We start from the raw sequence: 26,398 nt of genomic DNA, 5'->3' as shown, positions 1-26,398 counted from the left end.
GGTTTCACTGGGGAGCCTGATTACCAACAGAGCCTGAAGTGTGGAGCTCCTGCAGGTCCTGAAGAGGCAGCACTAATGAGTACAGGTGTACAGTCCAGGCTCCGCCCCCTACTCAGGACACAACCACAATACCACAGCCAAGTGCAGTCCGGGCTTTAATGGAGAATAAATACCCCAGGATGGAAAGAAGCTGCTCTTACAGCATCACGTGCACCACTCAGATCATCGCAGCTCTGCACCAGAGGCAGCGAGGTCTCATCTAAGACGAGCTGCTATCTGCTTATTCTTTTGGTGGTGATGATGCTGAGGCTTTCCGTTTGAAACTTGGATATTTGTTTCATGAAAACAGGCAAAAGCACCACCTCAGCTGGCATGTCTGCGCTCCCCCGACAAACATCACACCTCAGTTCACCTCGCTGCTGATGAACAGTCGAGCCGTTGCTAGTTTTAGCATAATTTAGGACTCCTGCAGGCACTCCTTTTGAGATTTTGGCTGTACGCTGATTAAAAACTGTGATAGTGACGGTGCTGACAGCAGCATGAGCTCGCAACCTTTTCTTTTTATTTCATGTTAGGACAGTTTGGGGGAAAGATGCATAATAATAGAGCCACTTAAGATATTTGTGGTAAGTTACAGTGAATCTCTGACTGTACTGACAGTTAATAAAAAACTCCCCCGTCTGACCAGCTGATTGTTCTTGTAAAGATCTTCTGGACAGATGAGTAGCTTCTAATTAACAGTTTATGAGGTCGTCTGTTATCTGGAGGTGCTGGTTATGCACCAGTGTCACATTAGCCAGTTGAAAATGTGTCCTAAACGCAGGATAAACATCAAAACGTGTCCCCACCAGTCGGCATGAACACACCACAGTGATTCTGCTCCCCTGCGGTGCCAAACCGAGCGTGATATTGCTATCTGTGCTCTCTGAGTGTTTGTTTTTCTTTCTCTACCTCCATGCTTGACTGATTCATAGCTGCTAACATCAGCACCTCTGCCCCTCGCCGACTCAGATTCTCAGAGCTCCTTGTCATCAAATCTTCGCCAGCCTCTGCTACATCCCTTGTATCATCCCTGCTTCCATCGGTATCCTTTCCTCCATCCCTCCGTCGCCCTCCTATCAGTAATCACTCCGCGTCTTGAGATGGGGACACTAATTACAGCGGCCCAGTTTGCACGAGCGTGCGTGTGCACGTGAGCGCGAGGCCACACTTTCCCTGTCAGCATCCACGTGTTTGTGCTGCTTTGGAGGCATTTTCTGCATGCTGACGTGGGATGAGACGGTCCAAACGATTTGAAGGCTGTTATCATTTCTCCTGCACTGAGGTCAGCGTTTCAGCAGAGCTGATCCCGATCGGATGTTGTGTTGCAGCCTTCATTAAGTCGGATAATACCGTCTCTCTGCGGCGATGTTATTTTAGATCTAAATCGCCGTGCCGTTCTGTGTTTGGTCAATATATTTATTTTTAAATATGCTGTGACAGACATCTATAAATCATAAACTGGGCTGCTGTGGTTATTAACAGAAGGTCAGTGCAATTTGAATTTCATCCATCGCTAACGGGACTGATAAGTGATGGCACACACTCACAGGGAGGTTTGGAATAGCCTCAGCATTCGTATTGTGTTGTAAATGTTTGGTATTGAGAAGGTATAACTATTTAGGTTATTCTAGTGAGTTTAATTTGAAGTCTTTTCATGTAACATAGGTTAATGTCTAAGGCCAAGAATATACCTGCTTTTTAACCACGTGTTCACATAAGCAACATGCTCAATAGTTGGCGTAATTGTTCATATACTAATACCGGAGGTTTACACTAGGTGGCGCACCACATGAGCCAAGCTGGAAAAAACACACCATTAGCACTCAGTGCGGTTACATGAGCGCCATCGGATTGGATTAAACTGATAAATTACAATAAGACTGAGTTATTCAGCTCATGTAGAAAGCTTAATCTGACCAAAAGTCAAATCGGTTACTCATGATCGGATTAAGACCCGAGATAACCCGATCCAAATTCCCACTGAACGCCAACAGGAAGTGGCTCTATTAGCGATAGCTGAAATGGGTACAGCGCCACCTATCGTACCGGGGTATGACCTGCTTTGTGTCAGTGATTCCATTCATTCACTGCCAGATATCCAAGGATAATTACCCTCAGATAAGGAGCAGAACCCATGTAACAAAGGATAATTACCCTCAGATAAGGAGCAGAACCCATATATCCAAGGATAATTACCCTCAGATAAGGAGCAGAACCCATGTAACAAAGGATAATTACCCTTGCTTGTAGGACTGTCTAAGGCTCAATCCTGGGACCACTGCCATTCATCACATATATTCATGATACACTCACCGGCCACTTTATTAGGTACACCTGTTCAATTGCTTGCTAACAGAAACAGCTACTCAGCCAATCACATGGCAGCAACTCAATGCATTTAGGCATGTGGAGGCGGTGAAGACAAGCTGCTGAAGTTCAAACCGAGCATCAGAATGGGGACGAACGGGGATTTAAGTGTCTTTGAACGTGGTGTGGCTGTTGGTGCCAGACGGGCTGGTCTGAGTTTGTCAGAATCAGCACAACCATCTCTAGAGTTTACAGAGAACGGTCCGAAAAAGAGAAAATATCCAGTGGAAAGGCCTTGTTGGTGTGAGAGGTCAGAGGTCAATGGGCCGAATGGTTCCAGATGATGGGAAGGTAACAGGAACTCCGAAAAGCTCTCGTTCCAACCAAGGAATGTAGAATATCATCTCTGAACGCACAACACGTGGAACCTTGAAGAAGATGGGCTGCAGCAGCAGAAGACCACACCTGGGGGGGGGGGCACTCAGTCAGCTAACACACAGGCTCACCAGAACTGGAAAAACGCTGCCTGGTCTGACGAGTCTCCATTTCAGCTGCGACATTCAGATGTTCGGGTCAGAATTTGGCGTAAAACAGCATGAAAGCATGGATCCATCCTGCCTTGTATCAACGGTTCAGGGTGCTGGTGTATTGGGTGGGGGATATTTTTTGGGCCCCTTAGTACCAACTGAGCATCGTTGAAATGCTGCAGCCCACCTGAGTGTTGCTGCTGACCATCTCCATCCCTTTATGAGCACAGAGCACCATGTTCTGATGGCTGCTTCCAGCAGGATAAAACAGGGGAACGGTGCTGGAACGGGAGATTGGTGCCATAGATGTGCAGCAGCAGCATCTCTGAGGAAGGTTTCCAACACCTTTTTGAAAGTATGCCACGAAGAATTAAGGCTGTTCTGAAGGTAAAAGGGGGTCCAACCTTTAACTATCAAGGTACCTGACAAAGTGGCCGGTGAGTGTGTTCGTCTACATTTAATCAGGCTCTCTGCCAGCTACTGTAATTGTATCTTTTGATACTATTCCCCAAACTTTGGGTAATTTAAGAGTTGTTCTGAATGCCACAAAACAAAACTCACGATGGTCTCAGATGTTAAATTGAAGCTTCATCTTTTGCCTGCTGTCACCATTCAGGGCTGAAATATTCAGTCACTATCCCTGTACAAATACCTTGGAATCCAAATAGATGATTTCTTCCTCTTTACAGCTCACGTTTAGCCACTTGGTTAAAAGAAATAAATAAATAAAGAAGCTGAAACACGTTCTTTTCCTTCAGAGTCCAGCGTTCGTCTCTCCTCGAGGCCTAGAACAGACATTTTGTTCCCACTTTCTTTGTCTTTGATGGATTACGGTGACGTCACTTACATGAAAACCAATGCTTACCGACACTGGACACAGTCCACCATAAGGTTCATCACAAACCTTAAAACCCTGACCCATCGGTGCACTTTACATGCTCGGGATGGATGGTCTGCTTTATCCACATGTGGATTTAAACGCTGGCATATTCTCATTTATAAATCTATTCTTGGTTCTGCTCCCAAATTATCTACAGCCCTACATAATTTAAAAAAGTAAAGGAAGTTACTGTCTTCCTTTCAAAGAATAATTCTTTTTATGTATCCCTAAAGCTCACGCCGAACTGAATAAAAGGGGTTTAAATATGCTGCTTCTTCTTCTGTGGTATCGGCTGCAAAGTCACGCAAGTCTCAGTCATCGAATTAAAGCAGATTTAAACATATTGGAGGCTGATATGTCCGGTTGTAAACGCTATGTTTGAGCTTTCTGCCCCTTTGTGGCCTGCTGAGACCGTTGTGATCAGATATATTTAGCTTCTTAAGCTTTTTGTGTTTAAAACTGTTCATTTCTAGTAGTTTGACAGGCTGAGGTAACGATCTGTGCTTGATCCTCACAGGAAAGGAGGAGGAGGTGGTGACTGTTCATCCTCGAGCCTTGTTCGTTCCACAGGAGGGTTGGACCTTTCTCTCTGCTGGTAGGACAATTTGTGATCTCAAAGCATAATGCTGTCTCTCCTTTCCTGACTCCCCGTTTAATTTATAGCAAAAAGACAACAGAAAACAATATTCTGAAGGCATCCTGCACACTGCTTCCATGTATTATTGTAATATTACATGATTCAGAGGTAATGAAATGCTGTTTGGAAACAGAGAAAACTATTGTTGTTAAAAACAGAAGCGTTTACACATGTTCGGACACATTTGTTTCATTTCAGAATCAGCAGTAATTAAAGCCTCTGGTATGTCACAGCATTTACTTACCCAGCAGCTTGTTGGTAGTTCTGCTTTCATTGGTGCAGCCTTGTGGAAAAGTGTGCAAACATCTGTTCTAACAGCTGTCCAGATTAAATTAGCATGTGTGAATCAAATCTTAGACTTTCTTAAGCAGTTCATGCATTGAAGCACCAGTGTTTTAGCCAAAGCCGTATTATTCTGCTCAAGTTTGCAACTGTTCACTTTAAACAACCCTGTCATGCTGATATGGCCTCAGCTGGCATCAAAAGGTCACTTCAGGATGTGCTGCTCGTCCAAAAAGAGCAGAGGCGGGACACTGTCAGTCTGTAAAGGCTTTGTCGGGAATGGAGGGTGTCTGCTGGGCCTGACACTTACATAACCAGACAGCTAAAGCGGGGTTGGCGTGAGGACAGCAGCAGGATAAGGGCGAGGATACCACACAGAGAGCTGCGAGGATGATTCACCTCCAGGGTTGTGCATTTTCCAGCCCCAAACTCTTTAAACTCTTACCTGAAAACCGAGAAAACTCTTCTAACCAAAGCCACAAAACACGCTGGACCCCACAAGTGTAGTGGGCTCCTCGTCTGTGGAACACAAACACACCCGTCACCACATGGACCCAAACGAGATGACGAGTCGTCATGGAAACAACCCCTCCAAGGCATCCCTCGTAGAGTTGCCCCCTGCATGTCCTCCCATGTCCTTCCCGATCAACTTGTGTGTGTGTTTGAACTGCTGCTCGTTGATAGAAGCGAAGCCGGGAGACGCATCACGCCGCTCAGCATCAGATAAATCTCAATCTGAGCTATCAAATCGGTTTTCAGCAAAAAATGAAACAAGTTGCTCTTCGTGGCACGTTTTGAACGTCGTCCCTGGCCTCCTGCAGCCTGCTGTGTGTTTGTTTGTCCTCCTAATTATTATCAGCTCAGTTCTGTTGATGTGTGGGAGCCACGCAGAGAGGGAAAAACCGTGAAATAGATATGTGTGTTGTGTCCCTTTGTCAGGTTACTGTTCAGTAGGGTTTTTGTTGCAAATTATAGTACATTTTAGTGTAATAAAACCACTTAAAAAGCATGTTGCTTGAATCGTAATCTATCTGCAAACAGGAGGATTTGAGATGACATTGAGGGTTAATTAAGATGCTAACAGGTACTTTTCAGTCTAAAAAAATCAGTTTTTGTGATATGGCTGTTAGGCTGGATGTTACAAAGATAACATTTGTAACTTTTACACAGCTGTGGTCCGTCTCCACCTCCAGTTTAACTGATGAATAGCGCTTAAAGGGGAACTCCGGTATTTTTAAACCGAGACCTTATTCCTGGCATGAAATGTTTATGTTTCTGTATTTATCAGACGCTTTTATCCAAAGCGACTTACAAATAAAGATATAACAGCTCTATAAAAAGCTAACAATAAGCTACATAGAAGGAACCCAGGAGTCCGACTCTGTCAGAGGGGACAGAGTAGAGATAGGGTGCAGGCATAGAAGGAAGTGCAGAAAGATAAAGTGCAGAGATAGAGGGGGGAGGGAAGTACAAGGTAAGTGCTGGGATAGGAGATGCTCTCTGAAGAGCTGGGTTTTCAGGAGCTTCTTGAAGATAGACAGGGACGCCCCTGTTCTGGTAGCGCTCGGTAGGTCATTCCACCATCGTGGGACGACACATGAACAGAGTTTGGATTGTCTTAGGCGTGGTGTAGGAGCTGCTAGACGACAATCCTGGGACCAACGGAGGGACCCAGTTGGGACAGAAGCCTTTGCAAGAGCATTCAAGTAGATGGAGCCGTTCCATTAAGCTCTTTGTAGCTAACATCAGGGACTTGAACCTGATGCTAAGGGCAGCCAGAGGAGCTCAATGAACAGAGGGGGGACGTGTTCTTTTAGGCTGATCCAAGACCAGACGCACCGCCGCGTTCTGGACCATCTGCAGAGGTTTCACAGCACAGGCTGGAGACCAGTTAGGAGAGCATTGCAGTAGTCAAGGTGGGAGATGACCATGGCCTGCACCAGGAGCTGGAAATACGGAGTGAACGGGGCTTAGAGGATGCAGCCTCTAAATAAGGCATTATCTGTCTTTATTTCACCAATACTTTAAGAAGAATGAATGAATGAACGTGTGCTATAGCTCTGTTAGCTCATAGCTGCTGTGTTGTTGTTATTGGCGGCTATCGGGGGGCTTATAGAGGGCTTTCTACACACTCGTCTACTGGGATGACGTCATCGACGCCCGCCGCCGCAGCACATGAGTCTATGCTAACAAACACGCTCACTTCAGCAAACCCGGACAGTTCCAAAGCCGAGGGGAGAGGCGCCAAAGTGGCTCCTGCAGCCATGTTTCGATGAAAAGGTGATATCGCCTTGCTGGTATTATCGCTGCTTCCTCATCAGGGGTCCAAGCTTGTCCATTTTATCTGCCGGTGAGCTCACATTTCCCATGATGATCAAGGGAAGAAGTTATTATCATTAAGTTATTATTACTCTTTCACCTCTCTCCACTGCATCCAAGTCGTCTCCCCTTCAACTCATCTTGATTTGAGGTCTTATTCCAGGCATTACTTGGGCTTTGGAAAGCCCAGTTAGCTAATATCCCTCCTGTTGCCATGGTTATTCATCATAGCAGGCCGTTGGTCCGCTCCATAGTTGGACAAACCATGAAGGGATTGGGCCTAATCCTGTGGGTGGGAAGCTAAATTGGATAAAGAAAAAGGGCCTTTTGAATGGCAAGTTCATCTTCAAAACCGTGCCAGATGGTTATCTCGATAGGACCAAAGTTATCTGCCATCACTGTCGATGGTTATTGCGTCATAACCGGAGTACGTCGAGAGTTAAATATCACCTGCTAGCTAAACACGCGGCTGATGCAGAGATCCTTGCTTAGCAGTTTGCAACGGAGACACCAGGACAGCTCGAACAGCTTGAAAAGTGCACATTTTTACTGCTTTTACATGTGTATTTGAATGATTGGGGGTCACAGTCCCTGCCATGTGATGCTCATCCAATACAAAACAAAGGCGTTACGAATCATTCTGACTGAATGTCGAACTCTGGTGTCGTTCTTCCTCTATATCTTGTGGGATTTTAGTATAAATGACCAGATGCCTTCAGCATAAGGTCTTTAATGTTCATAATCCACTTCCAGCCGTATCCATAGATGTCTTTGGCCTGTAGGCTCGTCCATAAACTCTTCCTCTTTGCACCAACCACAACCCACAGGGGACATTTTAAATGGTCAGTGTGCACGCGGTAGTTGAGCTCTTAAGCTTTTATTTATAACCTTCATGTCATAGAGGACTGCATCAACCAGGGTAATGTGGGTAATGGTGTTAAAAAAGACTTTAAATCTGTGTACGTGTTGTTGTTTCTAATCTAAGTAAGTTAACACTTTAGGACCTTTAGGTTGGAAAGTTCTGCACCTCAGTCCAGCGATGAGCATTTTCCTGACCTAACTAATCCGTGTGGCTGGAGTACAACAAACCTGAAATGAGTGCCTTTGCATATCAAACCTAATTGCAGCTATAAATATAGCCAATATCATTGTTAATGGATCTATGGAGTGGATGTAAGGACCAGGAGTCATTCCTGGATCATCATTTCCTTATTCCACACATGTATTTTCTTCCTATATCAGCCCCAAAGTTCCCCCTCTCCTCTTCTGTCTCATACCAGCACATCCTGGTCAGCAATATGTTCCCGAGGCTGCCAACCGTGCTCGGAGGAAGTGTGATGAAGCTCATGAAATATTAATGGGGTGATATCTTTAGAAACTCCCTCGCTCCTCTCAGCACAAGCAAGAGCCAGTTGTCTGTTTTTCCTCCATCTCTCACCTCCCCGTCACCCCTCCGCACTGCCAGCTCGTCTTCATCCGTCCTACTTTTGTTTTATTTACTTCCTTTGTTTGGTCTCACTGCGGCTCTCTCCGGCCGGGGCCAAAGTCTTTAATGTTTTAGATTTGCCTCCCATGATGAATGCAGTAATGAACACAAATCCAGGCGCTCACGTCTCTTACATCCACTTCTCATCATTCTCCTTTTCCCCACATCCTCACAGAAAACCTATCGCAGCTGGTTGCTTCTTCCCGAGTGAAAATCTCTCAATTTTACGCACATTAGCTGGAGTGTAATTTGATTTTGGAGCAAGCCGGCAGAGGAGGAGATGCATCTGCGTGGAATGGCGGTGACAGAGTGTGTTCACGTGTATAGAAATATGTGTTTGCTTGTCTTTGTGTGCGACTTCAGTTCAGATTTGCCAAACTGACAAGAGAGGTGTCGGCGTGTCATTAATGTGCTTCTGACGCCCAGAGAGATGAGCGTGTGTTCCTGCTCTGTTTCTGTTTTACACTCAGAGGGTCCACATGCTGAGATTAACTGGATTATAGCTATAGTTCTGCTCCTTATCTGAGGGTAATTATCCTTGGATATACGGCGGTGAATGAATGGAATCACTGGCACAAAGCGTGTCATACCCCGGTACGATAGGTGGCGCTGTCCCCATTTCAGCTATCGCTAATAGAGCCACTTCCTGTTGGCGTCTTCACCACCAACAACAACAAACTCAGGCATTCAGAAAGATGGCGACCGCAGAGCGAGATGAAGCTGCGTCCCTCTCCATCTATGATGAGCTGGTTATGGCACAGAGATGCCCAACGGCACATTCTCCATCGCGTTGTTTCTTTCTTTCTGACGACAACAATAGGAATATCGTCTCCTTCGACTTCCGGGTGACGATCGCAGGAAAAATCTCGAGCATGCGCAGAACGCTCGATTCGATCCTCCGTCGTCTCCAGGCGCCTTAAGTGGGCAATCAGATCGAGTTATCTCAGGGTCTTAATTCGCAAGTAACCCGATCTGCTTCGATTTCTTGTCAGATTAAGCTTGTTACATGAGCTGAATAACTAAATTTTATTGTAATTTAGCCATTAATCCGAACCGATTGCCTGCACTGACTGAAGTGGCCCAGATCACACTTGAAAAAAATCGGGTTCAATGTGACTTCTGCTGTTCACACCGTCACAGATGACCTCATCTGACATGTTGCCTAAAGGTTTTCAGGACCTCAGACTAATCCAGTGTTTCTCAATTCCGGGCCTCATGGCCCACTGCCCTGCATGTTTTCGATGTTTCCCTCCTCCACCACACCTGATTCAAATGAACGGCTCCTTATCAGGCCACTGCAGAGCTGATCATTTGAATCAGGTGAAATCCATTAAAATTCACCAACTTGAATGGATGCACAGCAAAGGGTTATGCTCCTTATCTGAGGGTAATTATCTTTGGATATCTGGCGGTGAATGAATCGAATCACTAATAGAGCCACTTCCTGTTGGCGTCTTCACCACCAACAACAACAAACTCAGGCATTCAGAAAGATGGCGACTGCAGAGCGAGATGAAGCTGCGTCCCTCTCCATCTGTGATGAGCTGGTTATGGCACAGAGATGCACAACGGCGCATTCTCCATCGCGTTGTTTCTTTCTTTCTGACGACAGTAATATCGTCTCCTTCGACTTCCGGGTGACGATCGCGGGGAAAGATCTGGAGCATGCTCAGAACGCTCGATCCGATCCGCTGTCGCCTACGTGCACGTTCAGTGCACGTTTGGATCGAGTTATCTAGGGTCTTAACCCGATCCGATCCGTTTTTAGTCAGATTAAGCCTGTTACATGAGCTGAATAACTCAGTCTTATTGTAATTTAGCCATTAATCCGATCCGATGGCGCTCATGTAACCCACTGACTGTTATGTGTGGCCAGGTAAAGGCTCACCTGGAGTGTCCTGGTGTGCTGCCAGCTCTCCTTCCTCTTTGTCCTCCTCCACAGGCCAGCAGGCAGCTGATAATCAGGTCGAGGATAAAGAGGGAGAGGAGGAGCTTCCTCTCACTCTGGGGGCAGCAGCCACATGGATGGTTTGCTTTCTTTTGATTTAATAGTTAGTTAGTTGTTTTTTTCTTATTATTCATCTGTCTTAGATTAGAGTTTTTTCTTATTTTAGTTTGTTATGTTAGTTTTAGACTGCTGGTAGTCCTGTTTTGTTGGTTTTTTTTCAGTAAGTGGGGGGTGTGTTTCCCCTCTGTTCCTTTTGGCCGGTTCTCCATCTCTTTTTGGCTCATAACTTTATGGGTTAACCGCTTTTCAGTGGCAGCTTTTTAATTAATAATCTTTTCTTTTTGCAAACATTGTGTGGCGTCCTTATATGTTATGGTCTCATTGAGCCTATGTGTTATTTTAATTTTATGAGGCCGTAACATACAGACTTTTACGTTGTAAATGCAGGGTGTGCAGTTATTTTACACTGTAAATGCAGGGTGTGCAGTTATTTTACATTGTAAATGCAGGGTGTGCAGTTATTTTACACTGTAAATGCAGGGTGTGCAGTTATTTTACGTTGTAAATGCAGGATGTGCAGTTATTTTACACTGTAAATGCAGGGTGTGCAGTTATTTTACGTTGTAAATGCAGGGTGTGCAGTTATTTTACTTTGTAAATGCAGGGTGTGCAGTTATTTTACACTGTAAATGCAGGGTGTGCAGTTATTTTACGTTGTAAATGCAGGGTGTGCAGTTATTTTACTTTGTAAATGCAGGGTGTGCAGTTATTTTACTTTATAAATGCAGGGTGTGCAGTTATTTTACTTTGTAAATGCAGGGTGTGCAGTTATTTTACGTTGTAAATGCAGGGTGTGCAGTTATTTTACATTGTAAATGCAGGGTGTGCAGTTATTTTACATTGTAAATGCAGGGTGTGCAGTTATTTTACATTGTAAATGCAGGGTGTGCAGTTATTTTACATTGTAAATGCAGGGTGTGCAGTTATTTTACGTTGTAAATGCAGGGTGTGCAGTTATTTTACATTGTAAATGCAGGGTGTGCAGTTATTTTACTTTATAAATGCAGGGTGTGCAGTTATTTTACGTTGTAAATGCAGGGTGTGCAGTTATTTTACACTGTAAATGCAGGGTGTGCAGTTATTTTACGTTGTAAATGCAGGGTGTGCAGTTATTTTACGTTGTAAATGCAGGGTGTGCAGTTATTTTACGTTGTAAATGCAGGGTGTGCAGTTATTTTACGTTGTAAATGCAGGGTGTGCAGTTATTTTACACTGTAAATGCAGGGTGTGCAGTTATTTTACATTGTAAATGCAGGGTGTGCAGTTATTTTACACTGTAAATGCAGGGTGTGCAGTTATTTTACGTTGTAAATGCAGGATGTGCAGTTATTTTACACTGTAAATGCAGGGTGTGCAGTTATTTTACGTTGTAAATGCAGGGTGTGCAGTTATTTTACTTTGTAAATGCAGGGTGTGCAGTTATTTTACACTGTAAATGCAGGGTGTGCAGTTATTTTACGTTGTAAATGCAGGGTGTGCAGTTATTTTACTTTGTAAATGCAGGGTGTGCAGTTATTTTACTTTATAAATGCAGGGTGTGCAGTTATTTTACTTTGTAAATGCAGGGTGTGCAGTTATTTTACGTTGTAAATGCAGGGTGTGCAGTTATTTTACATTGTAAATGCAGGGTGTGCAGTTATTTTACATTGTAAATGCAGGGTGTGCAGTTATTTTACATTGTAAATGCAGGGTGTGCAGTTATTTTACATTGTAAATGCAGGGTGTGCAGTTATTTTACGTTGTAAATGCAGGGTGTGCAGTTATTTTACATTGTAAATGCAGGGTGTGCAGTTATTTTACTTTATAAATGCAGGGTGTGCAGTTATTTTACGTTGTAAATGCAGGGTGTGCAGTTATTTTACACTGTAAATGCAGGGTGTGCAGTTATTTTACGTTGTAAATGCAGGGTGTGCAGTTATTTTACGTTGTAAATGCAGGGTGTGCAGTTATTTTACGTTGTAAATGCAGGGTGTGCAGTTATTTTACTTTGTAAATGCAGGGTGTGCAGTTATTTTACGTTGTAAATGCAGGGTGTGCAGTTATTTTACGTTGTAAATGCAGGGTGTGCAGTTATTTTACACTGTAAATGCAGGGTGTGCAGTTATTTTACGTTGTAAATGCAGGGTGTGCAGTTATTTTACACTGTAAATGCAGGGTGTGCAGTTATTTTACGTTGTAAATGCAGGGTGTGCAGTTATTTTACGTCGTAAATGCAGGGTGTGCAGTTATTTTACGTCGTAAATGCAGGGTGTGCAGTTATTTTACACTGTAAATGCAGGGTGTGCAGTTATTTTACGTTGTAAATGCAGGGTGTGCAGTTATTTTACGTCGTAAATGCAGGCTGTGCAGTTATTTTACATTGTAAATGCAGGGTGTGCAGTTATTTTACGTTGTAAATGCAGGGTGTGCAGTTATTTTACGTCGTAAATGCAGGGTGTGCAGTTATTTTACGTCGTAAATGCAGGGTGTGCAGTTATTTTACACTGTAAATGCAGGGTGTGCAGTTATTTTACGTTGTAAATGCAGGGTGTGCAGTTATTTTACGTCGTAAATGCAGGCTGTGCAGTTATTTTACATTGTAAATGCAGGGTGTGCAGTTATTTTACACTGTAAATGCAGGCTGTGCAGTTATTTTACGTTGTAAATGCAGGGTGTGCAGTTATTTTACTTTATTTTACTTCTTGTTCCCTCCTCTCTGGTCATTAGCTTCTCTCACTCTCGGATCACCTTTCCCGCAGTTTTTAGCCTCCCTCGCTGTCGTTTCCAGTTCGTTTCCTTTGTCAAAGTCAGTTTTTTTCTGTTCTTAAGTCTTTGTTTTGTCAGGTTTCGGTCTTTGATGTTAGGATTTTGCTGCACTTTTTGTTCTTTTCTTTCTAAAATAAATCCTGTGAAGTTCTCCTGCACCTTCCTGTCTTCATCTGAGTCCACCTTTGGGTCCTCATCGCGTCATTCTCCCCAAACCATCTGTAAAAATAAGCTGCTTAAACACACAGTGTTGCTGTTTCATTATGTTTGTCTTTATTAAGTTGACCAAAGCTTTTTTTGTGTAATGAAGTTGCATAATTGGTATAAATCTTAACATTCTGTATTTATTAAGCAGTTTATTAAGAAGTTTCCAGCTGACAGAGCCAACTGGATGTGAACCAAGCCTCATTTCCCCGTCACAAGATTGTAATTAGCAATAATATATCATGAAAAAAGCTCACAAAGTGGGTGCTTCAGAGACTTTTGCTTCCTTTGAGACCATCGGGACCCCAATCCGCCCTTTTAATGCCCTCAGTGCACATTTTTCGTCTATTCCTGGCAAAGGGAAGCGATTCTCTGAGAGTATTGAACAGTTTCCATCCGTCACTTTGTGCTGCTTAGCTCTACCACAGCTGGCCGAGAAAGGCAGCATCTTAGACTCAGTAGCGCTCAGCCGTACGCGATGAAACACACAAAACAGGTTAATTATTGTGTGGAGGGGAGTTGGAGTTCAAATGGCACCACTGATGAACATCCCGGGACATTAGATATGACCACATTACACTGGATTGTAGTGAAGAATGCGTCTATCAGCAGTCGTGAGCTGGCAGATGGGAATGTAGTTCATTAGATGAACTAAAACAGTCATGAAAGCAGCATTTATGTTCTGTCCTCACAGGGGACTCTGGTGCAGGATTTATTAGGTGGACAAAACACAACGATACAACTGAAATGTGCATGAGTTGGTGGTCTGGTCGAGGGAATAAAAGGTCCCCATCTGTTGTGAGCTGGGGCACAGTAACCTTTGGCTCTAAGAATGCACACATGTGGTCATGACTTGCTCTTAGATGGATATAACTGGGAAAAAACAGGCTGAAAAAACCCTTAATTTAACACAAATAAGAGTTACAGATGTAATATTAAAGAATGACACCATGCTGGACCAAGTACAGGGCAGAAAACTGCACTTTCTGACCCTTTTAAGACCCTTTTTTCTAGTTAAATCAAGCCTGGGTTACATGAAACTCATAATTGCCTTAATCCAGTTACAGCTGGACTGTCGGGTGCAGCTGATGTGGCGGGTGCCTCCGGATCAGAGCTCCCGATGTCGTCTGTAACAGCGAGTTCAGGTTAAATACTGTCTGACTGAGTTATCTCTCAGTGTCGGTGCGGTTTATTTGTCTGTGTGGCAGCTGCTGTGTTCCTCTTGCTGCCTTCATGCTGTTTCGGTGACACAATGTGAGAAAAGAAGCAGTCAGGAGGAACATTTTGGAGACGGAGACGTGAAAGTGAACCATAAAAACCATCTTTTCTTTGACTTGAATCCATCATTTTGTGGAGTTTTTTTCTTTAAATGATAATGATGTGTATGGTGAAGACCTGTGGGTGGGTTTTTAGTGGTTAACGGGGACCTTTGTGTCAGACTTTTGCCAGGTGGAGCTGCGGCTGCTGGCTCACCTGTCCTCCGACCCCGAGCTCCTCCGGATTTTCACCGACCCGCAGGCCGACGTCTTCGCCATGCTGGCCTCTCAGTGGTGAGTTTCTCCTTCACTCACCTCGCCTCTTTCTCTCAAGTCCGCCGACTCCTTCACTTCAAATGCTATTGATCTTGTTGCTATGACAACCACGCCAACTCTTGGCCAAGATACCTCTGGAGCGGTCACCCTGGCAATTACATTTTCTCCCTTTTTGAAGTATATTTGTTGTTGGTGGGCGCCATCTTTTTGATCCTGCACATCGGTTGTGTGTCACACCCACACTCCGCCAGGTTAGCAGCAGTTAAGCAGATTACCACGTTAACTAAGTCTTCCTCCTGTCTCTTCCCGCTCACTGCTCTTTTATTGTCTTTTCCTTTTTGCACAAATCTCCTACATTTATCCAGAATGTTCCCATCTGTGACGGCCCTCTCACCTCAAGTGGAGCCGCTCTTATCAGACTGTTGCAGAAGAAGAACTCTTCGCTGTTATTTAGCTTTTAGGTCCTCCAGCTTGCTGGTATTTTTCTCAAATGTATTTCAGGAAAACTCGAGGCAAAGGCTGTCAAATAGCAGACATCCCCGGTGGATTGTTGCCCAGCAGGGGGCAATGAAAACCCAGTATGGATGCTTCCCCTGTGGAGCTCTGCCTATTGTTCAGTGTAACATGTGTGAGACACCAGGGAAGCAGATTCAGTTGAGGCTCAGTGAGACTTGTGACATCATTTTACACTTGTAACTTTGAGTGTTTCTCCGTCAGCAGTGAGCGGCGGTGGCAGCTTCCCATAAACCCTGCAGAAATGCCACTTTGCAGACGTGTCACCTCACCCTGTCTGATCCCGGTTCTACGGCTGTCAGCAAGTCACATTACATAACTGTCTCCGTCTGTCTGTCCAAGCTTCTGACTCTGCCTCCTCTTCCACTTTTCCTCTTACATTTCAGATTTTTACTTCCTAATTTCTCGCATGCAGTTTTCTTTGCTCGTTCTCTGTCTTTTTTACTGATTCCTGCACATTTTACACATTTTCTGACTCCTCCTCCTCCTCAGGCATCCACTCAGTCGCAGTTATATTCAAACCTTTACAATCTTTTGTCTCCATTTAGTGTCAGAAATCATTCCCATAACTCATAAAGGCAGTTTTTAGGTTTGCTCCATGTCAAAGATGTAAAACAGAAAACATCCAAACAGTTTCAACCATCGACTTTAGCTGCAGATTCACTTTTAAAAAGATTACCTGGGGGGGATGATAGATGATGGACTAATAAAACAGTTTTATCCCTCCATCTTCTCTAATGCTCGCTTGTTTTACCGTATTTAAGTTATTGTGCAGCAGGTGCAGTACTCTCACGGTTTATACTTGAAATAAAGCAGTCAGGTTAATCTGCAATGCAGGTTTCAGGGATCATACCAAGTCAGTGTTTATACATTGTGGATTATTGATAATTTAATCAAATTACTGGAAAATACACAAAAGAAGCAAGTTACAATTCAAGGGGAGTTAAACTTTTAAATAATTAGTTTGTGTTTCTGTGTGTGAAGACGTGTTCAGATATAAAATAACTGAATAATATAATAATAACTGATGGCCTACAGAGAAAGATAAAATAAATAAGTGTAATTCTTCCCACTCTTCTTCTTCTTCTTCTTCTTCAGATATGTAAAGAAAATCAGCAGGATTAGGGCTGTTTTTTTGATAGGGTTTTTCATTCTTATTAACAAAGTCCCACCTTTAACAGAAAGAACCACACGAGAGCTCAATATTAAGTTTGATTAAGTATTATTATTGGAGTATTATTATTATTATCGCTGCTTCAGCCACAGGTGTATGTGTCTAAGCAACCTCCAGCATCCTCTGACTCCCTCCCTGCAGCAGCCTGGTTTTATTCAGAGATGAGAAAAGGGGAAGAGCTTTACAAAACAAACGGCTGCATAGAAAGTTCAGAGCGTGAGACTCTGTCGAATGTTTAGATATGAAGACACATCTGCAAACTCAGAGTGTGAGACCTTGTAGAAAATCATCCGAGTAGATGTCTGTAAACTGGTTTGAATCAGGTTTAACTCAGTTAAACTCTGTCCTGAGGCATCTCCCTTTATCTATAAACACATTTTATATCACATGATTGGAACTAATACAACATATGATTCATATATGGCACAGAATTTATGGTTCAGCACCAGAGTGTAATTACAGCACGTTATCTCATGAGATAACAGCTAAAAACTTTGTTTTACTATTATTATAATTGCTATTTTTTGTGTTATTGTTTCTACATGTAAATAAATCCTATTTGGCTGTGACATCACAGTTGGCTCCAGAAAAGCTCGTCCAGCGCTTTGAATCATCGCTTTATTTAGCTGTGAGGCCGGATGAAATGAGGCATGTAAAGGTCGGCATCTTTCAGTGAAATAAGCATTCGTGTTTGTGCTTCTGTCGCTCAGGAAAGGGATGAGCGTGGGCGAGCTGACTCCTGAGGACAGGGAACATGCCAAGCGCATTGTGTACTCCATCGTTTACGGAGCAGGTCAGTACCTGGTATTAAACTGGTATTAAACTGGTATTAACCTGGTATTAAACTGGTATTAAACTGGTATTAACCTGGTATTAAACTGGTATTAAACTGGTATTAAACTGGTATTAAACTGGTATTAACCTGGTATTAAACTGGTATTAAACTGGTATTAAACTGGTATTAACCTGGTATTAAACTGGTATTAAACTGGTATTAAACTGGTATTAAACTGGTATTAACCTGGTATTAAACTGGTATTAAACTGGTATTAAACTGGTATTAACCTGGTATTAACCTGGTATTAACCTGGTATTAAACTGGTATTAAACTGGTATTAAACTGGTATTAAACTGGTATTAAACTGGTATTAAACTGGTATTAAAAGCTGATTCAGCGTTAAGACGACGCTCGGATTCATCAGTCGTTGCTTCAAATGACAAGAAAGCGGCTGTCGCTTCAGGGAGAAATCACCTTTATGCTTTTTATATGGGACAGACTGTGTGAGGAAATACAGACAGAAGAAACATAGGAACTGCAAAACAGAGCAGTAAGAATCCTAAACATAAACGGCTTTAACAGAAGAATCCAATTAACCTTTTATAGAGTCAAAAACACATTTAAATACAGATGGATGGAGGGAAGGAAGGGAGGGAGGGAGGGAGGGAGGGAGGGAGGGAGGGAGGGAAGGATGGATGAATGGATGGATGGATGGAAGTAAGGAAGGATGGATGGATGGATGGATGGATGGATGGATGATGGATGGATGGATGGATGGAAAGAAGGATGGATGGAAGTAAGGAAGGAAGGATGGATGATAGATGGATGGATGGATAGATGGAAAGAAGGATGGATGGATGGATGGAAGTAAGGAAGGATGGATGGATGGATGGATGGATGGATGGATGATGGATGGATGGATGGATGGAAAGAAGGATGGATGGAAGTAAGGAAGGAAGGATGGATGATAGATGGATGGATGGATAGATGGAAAGAAGGATGGATGGATGGATGGAAGTAAGGAAGGATGGATGGATGATAGATGGATGGATGGAAGGATGGCTAGATGGAAAGAAGGATGGATGGATGGATGGAAGATAGATGGATGGATGGAAGGATGGCTAGATGGAAAGAAGGATGGATGGATGGATGGAAGATAGATGGAAAGAAGGATGGATGGAAGTAAGGAAGGATGGAGGGAGGGATGGAAGTAAGGAAGGATGGATGGATGATAGATGGAAAGAAGGATGGATGGAAGGATGGAAGTAAGGAAGGATGGATGGATGGATGATAGATGGATGGATGGATGATAGATGGATGGATGGATGGATGGAAAGAAGGAAGGATGGATGGATGGAAAGAAGGATGGATGAATGGATGGATGAAGGAGCTTTGAATGAACAGAAAATGCTGCCACTCAGAAACTTGATGAAGGATGGAATAAGGAAGGCTGGAATAGAAAATGTTATTGGGGGGGTTAAAGTGATGAAGGGGAGGCTGGGCTCAGAGAGAAGTGAGGTGGTCCCGAACAGCGCAGTCTCTTCATGGAAAGATGCGCTGCTGAGGTTACCGAATACTAAGGGAAGCTTTCTCTAAGAGACGCTTAAGCCGGGGCGGAGGGACACAACAGGCCTGTGGACCCATACACCAACAAATAGGTCAACAAATAAGAGGGACATGCAGGAAAAGCTGTGATAAAAGAGGTCAAGTATCATGCAGCCTATGAAAGAGACGAGATACTGGTGTGTGTGTATATATATATATATTATATATGTATAAAGAGGGATATAGAACCAAGAAAAGCAGCAAAGAAAGGAGAGAAATACCATATTTTTCGGGTTATAAGGCGCATTAAATTAAACAAAACTCAGATAAGTCAAACTTTATTGTACTGCGTTGAGTTTGATCCGCTTCGTCAGCATGTCTCTGAACAGCAGCCATTTTTAGGGCAGCAGATATAGAAAATGAATGAATGAATGCACCCACCTTAATGTTGAAGCACAGATCGAATCACTCCGCCAGGCTCGTGACTACGGTGGCCCGTAATGCTCAATCCATCAGCTTACCAAGGCCGTGCTAAAACATTTTGACAGATTTTTGAGCGCCGTATATCACATAAAACCGGTTCCAGGTCAGAAAGCACAACCAGAATTAATCCTTACGTCAGGCGCACCGCTGTGGATTTTTGAGACAATTAAAAGATTTTAAGTGCGATTTTAGGTCAGAAAAATGCGGTAGTTTGCAGCAGAGGGCAACCTGAAAGGAGTAAAGACTGACGGCAGAAGGAAAGCAGCAGCACAGGGAGCGTTGTTAAGGAAGGTCAAAGTTCACTTGATGACCTCATTCAGCAGGAATGTCGGGCTGGATGCAGCACATCCAGAGACGGTGCTCTCTGTCCACATAAACCAGATTATCCTGTGTTTGCTCATCTCTGGAGCTCTGGAGGAGACTTTTTCACTGACATATGAGTAATTATTACACTTTAATGTCCTCATTACAAAATAAAAACAGAACTTTAGAGCAGAAATCAAATCCTTTTTTTTTTTATGCCGTAGATCTTGATCATTTCCATTGATTGAATGCTTGTGCATTCGCTCCTTGGAGCTCGCCTGGAGAATTTAAAACCATTCAAGGACATCAGGGAACTATGACGTTGAACTATGAAGTTGTAGGAAAAAGCTTTTTTGAGCTTTGGGTGAAATATAAGATGATAACAGTTTGTTTAACTCCACACATGAGCCAGAAAAACACAGTCATGGCCCCTTTAAATGATCTAATTCACTTAACTGGCCAGAGTTATAGTAATTTAATCAATACATTTCTTCATTTAATTATCACAGAAGATACAGCCATTATCCATCCAACAACTATCCATTAAACTTAAACTCCAGGCCTGTTTTAAGATGGATAAACATGCTTAATGCCTCGAATTGTGTTTTGCTTGCTATATATCACCTGTTTACTGTCCATATATCGTCTAACAATCACATCTGTGTTAGCTGCTTGCTTGATGGTGTTTGGCTTCCTTCTGTTCCCTGTCCTCTCGCTTTTAGAGTCGGGGGGGAGTGTTTTTGTTAAACCATGTTAGTGATTCATCATACGGGGACTGAAACTGCCACAATCCAAAATATATACAAAGATATACTGCGGTGAATAGATTTATACGACAAGAAATGCAACTGAAAGTCAGCTATAATTAAGCAATAATTAACGGATATAATGTGAAAGAACTGACCTGGATTCATTTAACTTTGTATTAATACTGACTTTGCCATTTTAATTTTCTATTTTCTTTATTAATTTAATCAGTTCATGTATTTATGTCTTTAATTATCTTTCCATTCTCCCTCTGTTCATATCCCTAAATCTATTTATATTATCGATGCATTTTATTCTCTTTGTTCAAGATAAAAATGTTATAATTTCCTAATAATCGTTGTGATCTTTGCACCCTGATGATCTGCCTATAAAGCACTCTGGAAGACTGAAATTAGGGGTATTTAACAAGTAGTTTTGCCTTAATTTATTGTTATTTTATAAGTCATTTCCAAATTCAAACCTCATCCTGCTGCGGGCGTTTTCTCTTCCTGTTACACACATTAAGTCTTTGTTCTCTCTGCTTCATCTTGTGTTTACACAAACAAATCCGACCCTCGTGGTGTCGCCTTGATCTGTGCCTTCGTTCCTTTTATCTTGTCCTCTTGAATCTCTCACTGTTTTTTTCCTCTTCATCTGTCCGACCCTCTGGTGCCGTCTGTCCTGCTCGTTCACCCCCTTTAAACCTTGCTCTCCTCGTCTGGCCTCTTCTGTCCCTATAAAGGTCGCTTTGCTGCATTTTTACTCTCTGGGGGTCATTTGTAAGCTTGATGTCCTCCTGCTTGTGTCATGCGGCATGCTGCAGGTATATTTGTCTGATAAATAGGTAATAATATCCCATAATAACTGGTTATTGTTTTGATTTGTACATCCAGAACAGCGGAGACAGGCGTGAAGATCACAAGTGAGCTAAATCCAGAGGTAGCTCTGAAGTCAAAACCACAATAAAACTAACAAAAAATGAGAAAAACATCTGGGAAAATACACATCTGGGCTTGTGTAGGTGAACATAAGGGATTATATACGTCCACAAAGACAAGAAGTGGAAAAGCAAAAGCTCAAGATCACGACAAAGAGCAAAAAAAACAACAAAAACCTCCCTGAATGTTTGCAACATGTAACATAGAAATTACCGGGAAGGCGTGATCTAAACTTTTATAAACCCCCTAAAGTCCATCTGTAATTTCCTCCTGTGACTCCCTGCAGGTCGTGAACGCCTGTCAGGGATCTTGGGGGTGAGCGCTGAACAGGCCAGCCGATTCCAGAGCAGCTTCCTCCAGACTTACAGAGACGTCCAGGCCTTCGTCCAGAGAACCATCCAGCAGAGCCACAAACAAGGTGCCCACTGGGTTTCCCTGAAGGTTGCAGAGCATTTAAAGGGGAACTCCGGTATTTTTAAACCTGGACCTTATTTCTGGCATGAAATACGTTCATCTACTCACCGAGAACAGTTTGGTGAAAGTCGGCGTCCTTCTGAAGATATTTAGATTCCTCGAGATCCATATAACGGAGTGAACGGGGCTTAGAGGATGGAGACTCTAAATAAGGCATTATCTGTCTTTATTTCACCAATACTTTAAGAAGAATGAATGAATGAATGTGTGCTATAGCTCTGTTAGCTCATAGCTGCTGTTATGTGGCTACTTGCAGCTATAGGAGAGCTAACGGAGGGATTTCTACACAGGCACTCTACTGGGACCACTTCATCCACACGCCCCCCTGCAGCACAGCTTATTCACTCCGTGCTCTGTGACAGTTGGCTAACTTCACACAGAGTTTGCTGCTGATAGTTTTGTGCAACATGGCAGGATATTTATCAGATTTTGATGATGTGAACGACGACTTTGAGTAAGATGGACGTTCTTACCGGAGTGAATGAGCTGTGCTGCAGCATCGCGTCGATGACATCATCCCAGTAGACGAGTGTGTAGAAAGCCCTCTATAAGCCCCCCGATAGCCGCCAATAACAACAACACAGCAGCTATGAGCTAACAGAGCTATAGCACACGTTCATTCATTCATTCTTCTTAAAGCATTGGTGAAATAAAGACAGATAATGCCTTATTTAGAGGCTGCATCCTCTAAGCCCCGTTCACTCCGTTATATGGATCTCCAGTTATCTAAATATCTTCCGAAGGACGCCGACTTTCACCAAACTGTTCTCGGTGAGCAGATGAACGTATTTCATGCCAGAAATAAGGTTTAAAAATACCGGAGTTCCCCTTTAACAGGCCGAACAGCTCCGGATCTTATCTTAGATTAACGCTTTAGGTCAGAGCAGAAGTTAACCTGAGAAAAACAGCAGCTGATTATCAGAATTACAAGTAAAACCAAGCAAAGTGCGTCTGGTTCATTTCACTGCAAACCTTTAGCGTCCACGTCTGTGAGAATTTGTGTGCGTTTGGCTGCAGATGTGCCTGCAGTGGCAGAAAGCAGACAAACTACCACGGGTCAATACTTGTGGGGGTTGGGGGGCAGGATGCGAAGGGTCTGATGGCTCAGACGGGAGCTTTTATTTATATTCAGGCTGAACTGCCAACGCAGCACACCTGAGACTTGGACACGCTCACACAGAATAGTGTACGGTCTGCACTTTAACCCTCGATGCACACAGTGCACGAGACGGGCAGCAGGGTGAGGTCAGAATGCACCAAAACACTGTTTGACTTAGGCAAGGCGAGTTTATTTAGCACAATTCAACAACAAGGTGACTCAAAGTGCTTTACAGAGACATTAAAACAGAAGAAATGAAAAGCATGATTTAAAATTTAAACAAAAGAAAGAAACTAGAACATTGCTGCTGCCCGTCCACACAGAGACAAATGAGTTAATGTGCTGAGAGTTGAAGGTCAACCATTATATGATCATAATCCAGTCTAAAATATGAGATTCTGGCTTGTTCTGGTGAAATCTGCCTGCTTCAGACACATAAGGCTCGGTTGATCTATTCAGACTAATGGAAACATATGAGTTATAGATAAAATCAGACAAAATTATATGTATGAAAGATAAAATCAGGAGTTAAAATATGATTCCGTTTTGAAACTCAAGCTTATTCAAAAGCAGCTGAAAATAGATGTTTCTTCAACCTGGACTTAAATACTGAGAGTTTCAGCTGATCTGAGGCTTTCTGGGAGTTTGTTCCAGACATGTGGAGCATAGAAGCTGAATGCAGCTTCTCCAGGTCTGGTTCTGACTCTGGGAACTGATAAAGAACCGGATCCAGATGACCTGAGGGGTCTGGGAGGTTCATAGTGGGTCAGGAGGTCACTGATGCATTTTGGACCATTCAGAGCTTTATAGAGCAGCATCAGAACCTTAAAGTCTATCCTCTGATGGACCGGCATCAGAACTTTAAAGTCTATCCTCTGATGGACCGGCAGCCGGTGGAAAGACCTCACAGCTGGACTGATGTGCTCCACTTCTTTGGTCTCAGTGAGGACTCGAGCAGCTGCTGACTCAGGATCTCAGTCCATTACTCTAAACTCATATTTCAGCTTTGCGTTGCCAATAGAAACACATTGAAATGAATCAGCAGCGGCTGGGTCACGGTGTTCGCTCGGCACGCTTTCTGAGGCTTGGAAAAGCAGCGTTCGTCTCTTCGAGTGTCGGACAAACGACCTTGTTTAGCTGCAGACGTCGTTATGTCAGAGCAGGGGATGTTTTTCACGCCAGCAGCAACAGCAACCGCTGATCAGCCGTCAGGCGCAGACAGGCGCTCCATCAGCCAGGCACACGCCGCTCTGCGCCCGGCTCCTTTCCCCGGAGGCAGAAAGCGTTGTGGTTAGATGCTGTGAGCGGGTCACAGAGGTCTGCTGACTCTCAGGGCCGGAGGGAGGCTGCACCCGACGGTTGGGGGACTCTGGGGGGGTAAAAAGGAGCTCTTTGAGGAACAAATCGCACAACAGAAATAAAGCCGATGGATGAATCGATAGCTGATAGTTGGGATCTGAGGCAGCGATATTTCATCCAGAAGACGAGGTGCAGGCTCAGCTTCTGTCACCATCCATCCAGTTTCCATACCTGCTTAATCTGTCGGTCGGGGGGGCGAGAGGCGAGAGGCGGGTTCAGCCTGGACACTTCGCCAGTCCATCACAGATCCACACAACCACACACACCCTCACATTAAAGACCGTTTTAGAGACACCAGCTAACCTAACAGCGTGTTTTTGGACGGTGGGAGGAAGCCGGAGAGAACCCACGCAAACACGGGAGAACATACAGGCTCCACACTGGCCCCAGGTGGGGATCGAACCTGGAACCCTCCGCTGTGAGGCGACGGCGCTGAACACCACCTTCTGTCACATGTGTTGAAAATGTTGTGAAGGTGAGGAGCCGAGCAGAATGAGGTCGGCACCGTGAAATAACCACGGACCTCCCGGGAAAAGCCGTCACCTTGGTGACAGCATCTGTCTCTCCAGAACTCCAACATCCAGCTGTGCATCAGTGGTACCTTCACCCAGATGCAGCCCCACACCATCAGCTGGCTTTAAACCTTTCTCTGAGAACAGCCTGGATGCTCTTTCTCATCAGTTTTTCCCAGAAGCAGCTGAAATCATCTGCCCACAGAACACCTGTCCACTGTCTTTCTGTCCATCTGAGAGGAGCTGGAGTCCAGAACTGGGCCGTGGTTCTGCTCAGAGCTGATATATGGCTTCAGGTCACGTTTCTGGACTGTGTTGAGGGAAAAAAATGCTTTTCCGAGCTCCTCCTGAGCCCATGTGGCTGCATCGATCATGGTGCCCTGACGGTTTCTCCTGCATTGTAATGACCTCTAAGGGCTTCAAGGTCATCCAGCAGCGGATGGACACACCTAGATTTCCCTGAACCTTTTCTCCTTATTCCTCCGTATTTTCTCAGACAGATTTTGGCACAAAGTGGCGAGCTGTGAGGTTTATACCCCATCCTGACACCCTCACCTGGTTCTTTAAACGTTTCTTTAGCGCCGTTTCCCATTTCCTCCAAACACCCGACCACAAAGCAGCCTGAAAACCCAAAAAGCTTGACCTTCACGGCTTCGTGCCGCTTCATCAGATGTGAAAAACGCTGGCCGTTCCCGTTTATACACCGGAGCGCGGTTGGTGTGATGTCACTGAAAAAAGTGACTTTTTGGGGCGATAAATTCTATCAGAGTAACTGTCATAATTTCTACCTTTTTAAGATTCAGTAAGAACTCAGTTTCTTAAGTAAAATGAAACATTTTATTAACGTAACACATGAATTATACATGAAAAGTAAGTTTTACTTCGGTTTCCTCGTATCATTTAAATGTTTAATAGATTTATGTCCATAAACCTAAACATTTTACATAAACTTTACTCTGAAAGTGTCGGCTTTCGAAACACAGGAAGTGACATCACGCTCAGTGACATCACTACTGGTGTCGCATGTAGGACCGGTACATTTTTACCGCTCTGCTTTAAATCTGTAATAATATATAATATATCTATATATAATATATATATTTAATGATATCTGGTAGCTGCCCAATTTTGGGCTGTTGTGTGGTGGTTTGAACTGTCGCCTCACAGCGGGAGGGTTGCAGGTTCGATTCCCACCTGGGGCCAGTGTGGAGTTTGCATGTTTTCTCCCTGTATGCGTGGGTTCCTTCCAGGTTTGTTCCTTCTGGCTTGTTATGGAAGTTTTCAGTTGCTTCCTTCCTTCCTAATACCTCTGCTGAGCAATGAAATAGAGAACTTTCCTTTTTCTGCCGGCCGGCTGAGTTTTTATTCTAGGAAAGAATAAAAGGAAAAAGATCAGCAGAAATGGTATGAAAAGATACAAACAAAAGGAACCCAGAGCATTTATACCTGAGGCTTTGTTCTTTAGGTGTGTAACCACACCTCCGGGGGGGGGGCAGGATGCAGT

General features: G+C 43.7%; 1 protein-coding gene across 1 annotated transcript in view; it reads left to right on the top strand.

Annotated features, from left to right (window-relative positions):
* Positions 1–26,398, top strand: part of poln (polymerase (DNA directed) nu) — a 57,589-nt gene that overhangs the window by 23,593 nt on the left and 7,598 nt on the right. The window contains exons 14-17 of the mRNA XM_072376942.1: positions 4,274–4,351; positions 14,876–14,987; positions 17,367–17,449; positions 21,737–21,868. Coding sequence (XP_072233043.1) covers positions 4,274–4,351; positions 14,876–14,987; positions 17,367–17,449; positions 21,737–21,868 — 405 coding nt within the window. The remainder of the gene's footprint in view (positions 1–4,273; positions 4,352–14,875; positions 14,988–17,366; positions 17,450–21,736; positions 21,869–26,398) is intronic.

This window comes from Leuresthes tenuis, unplaced genomic scaffold (genome assembly GCF_036924035.1).
Source record: "Leuresthes tenuis unplaced genomic scaffold, fLeuTen1.0.hap1 SCAF_22, whole genome shotgun sequence".
In the NCBI taxonomy this organism is placed as follows: Eukaryota; Metazoa; Chordata; class Actinopteri; order Atheriniformes; family Atherinopsidae; genus Leuresthes; species Leuresthes tenuis.
Note: the sequence above shows the minus strand (reverse complement) of the source record. Positions and strands in the feature narration are given on the sequence as shown.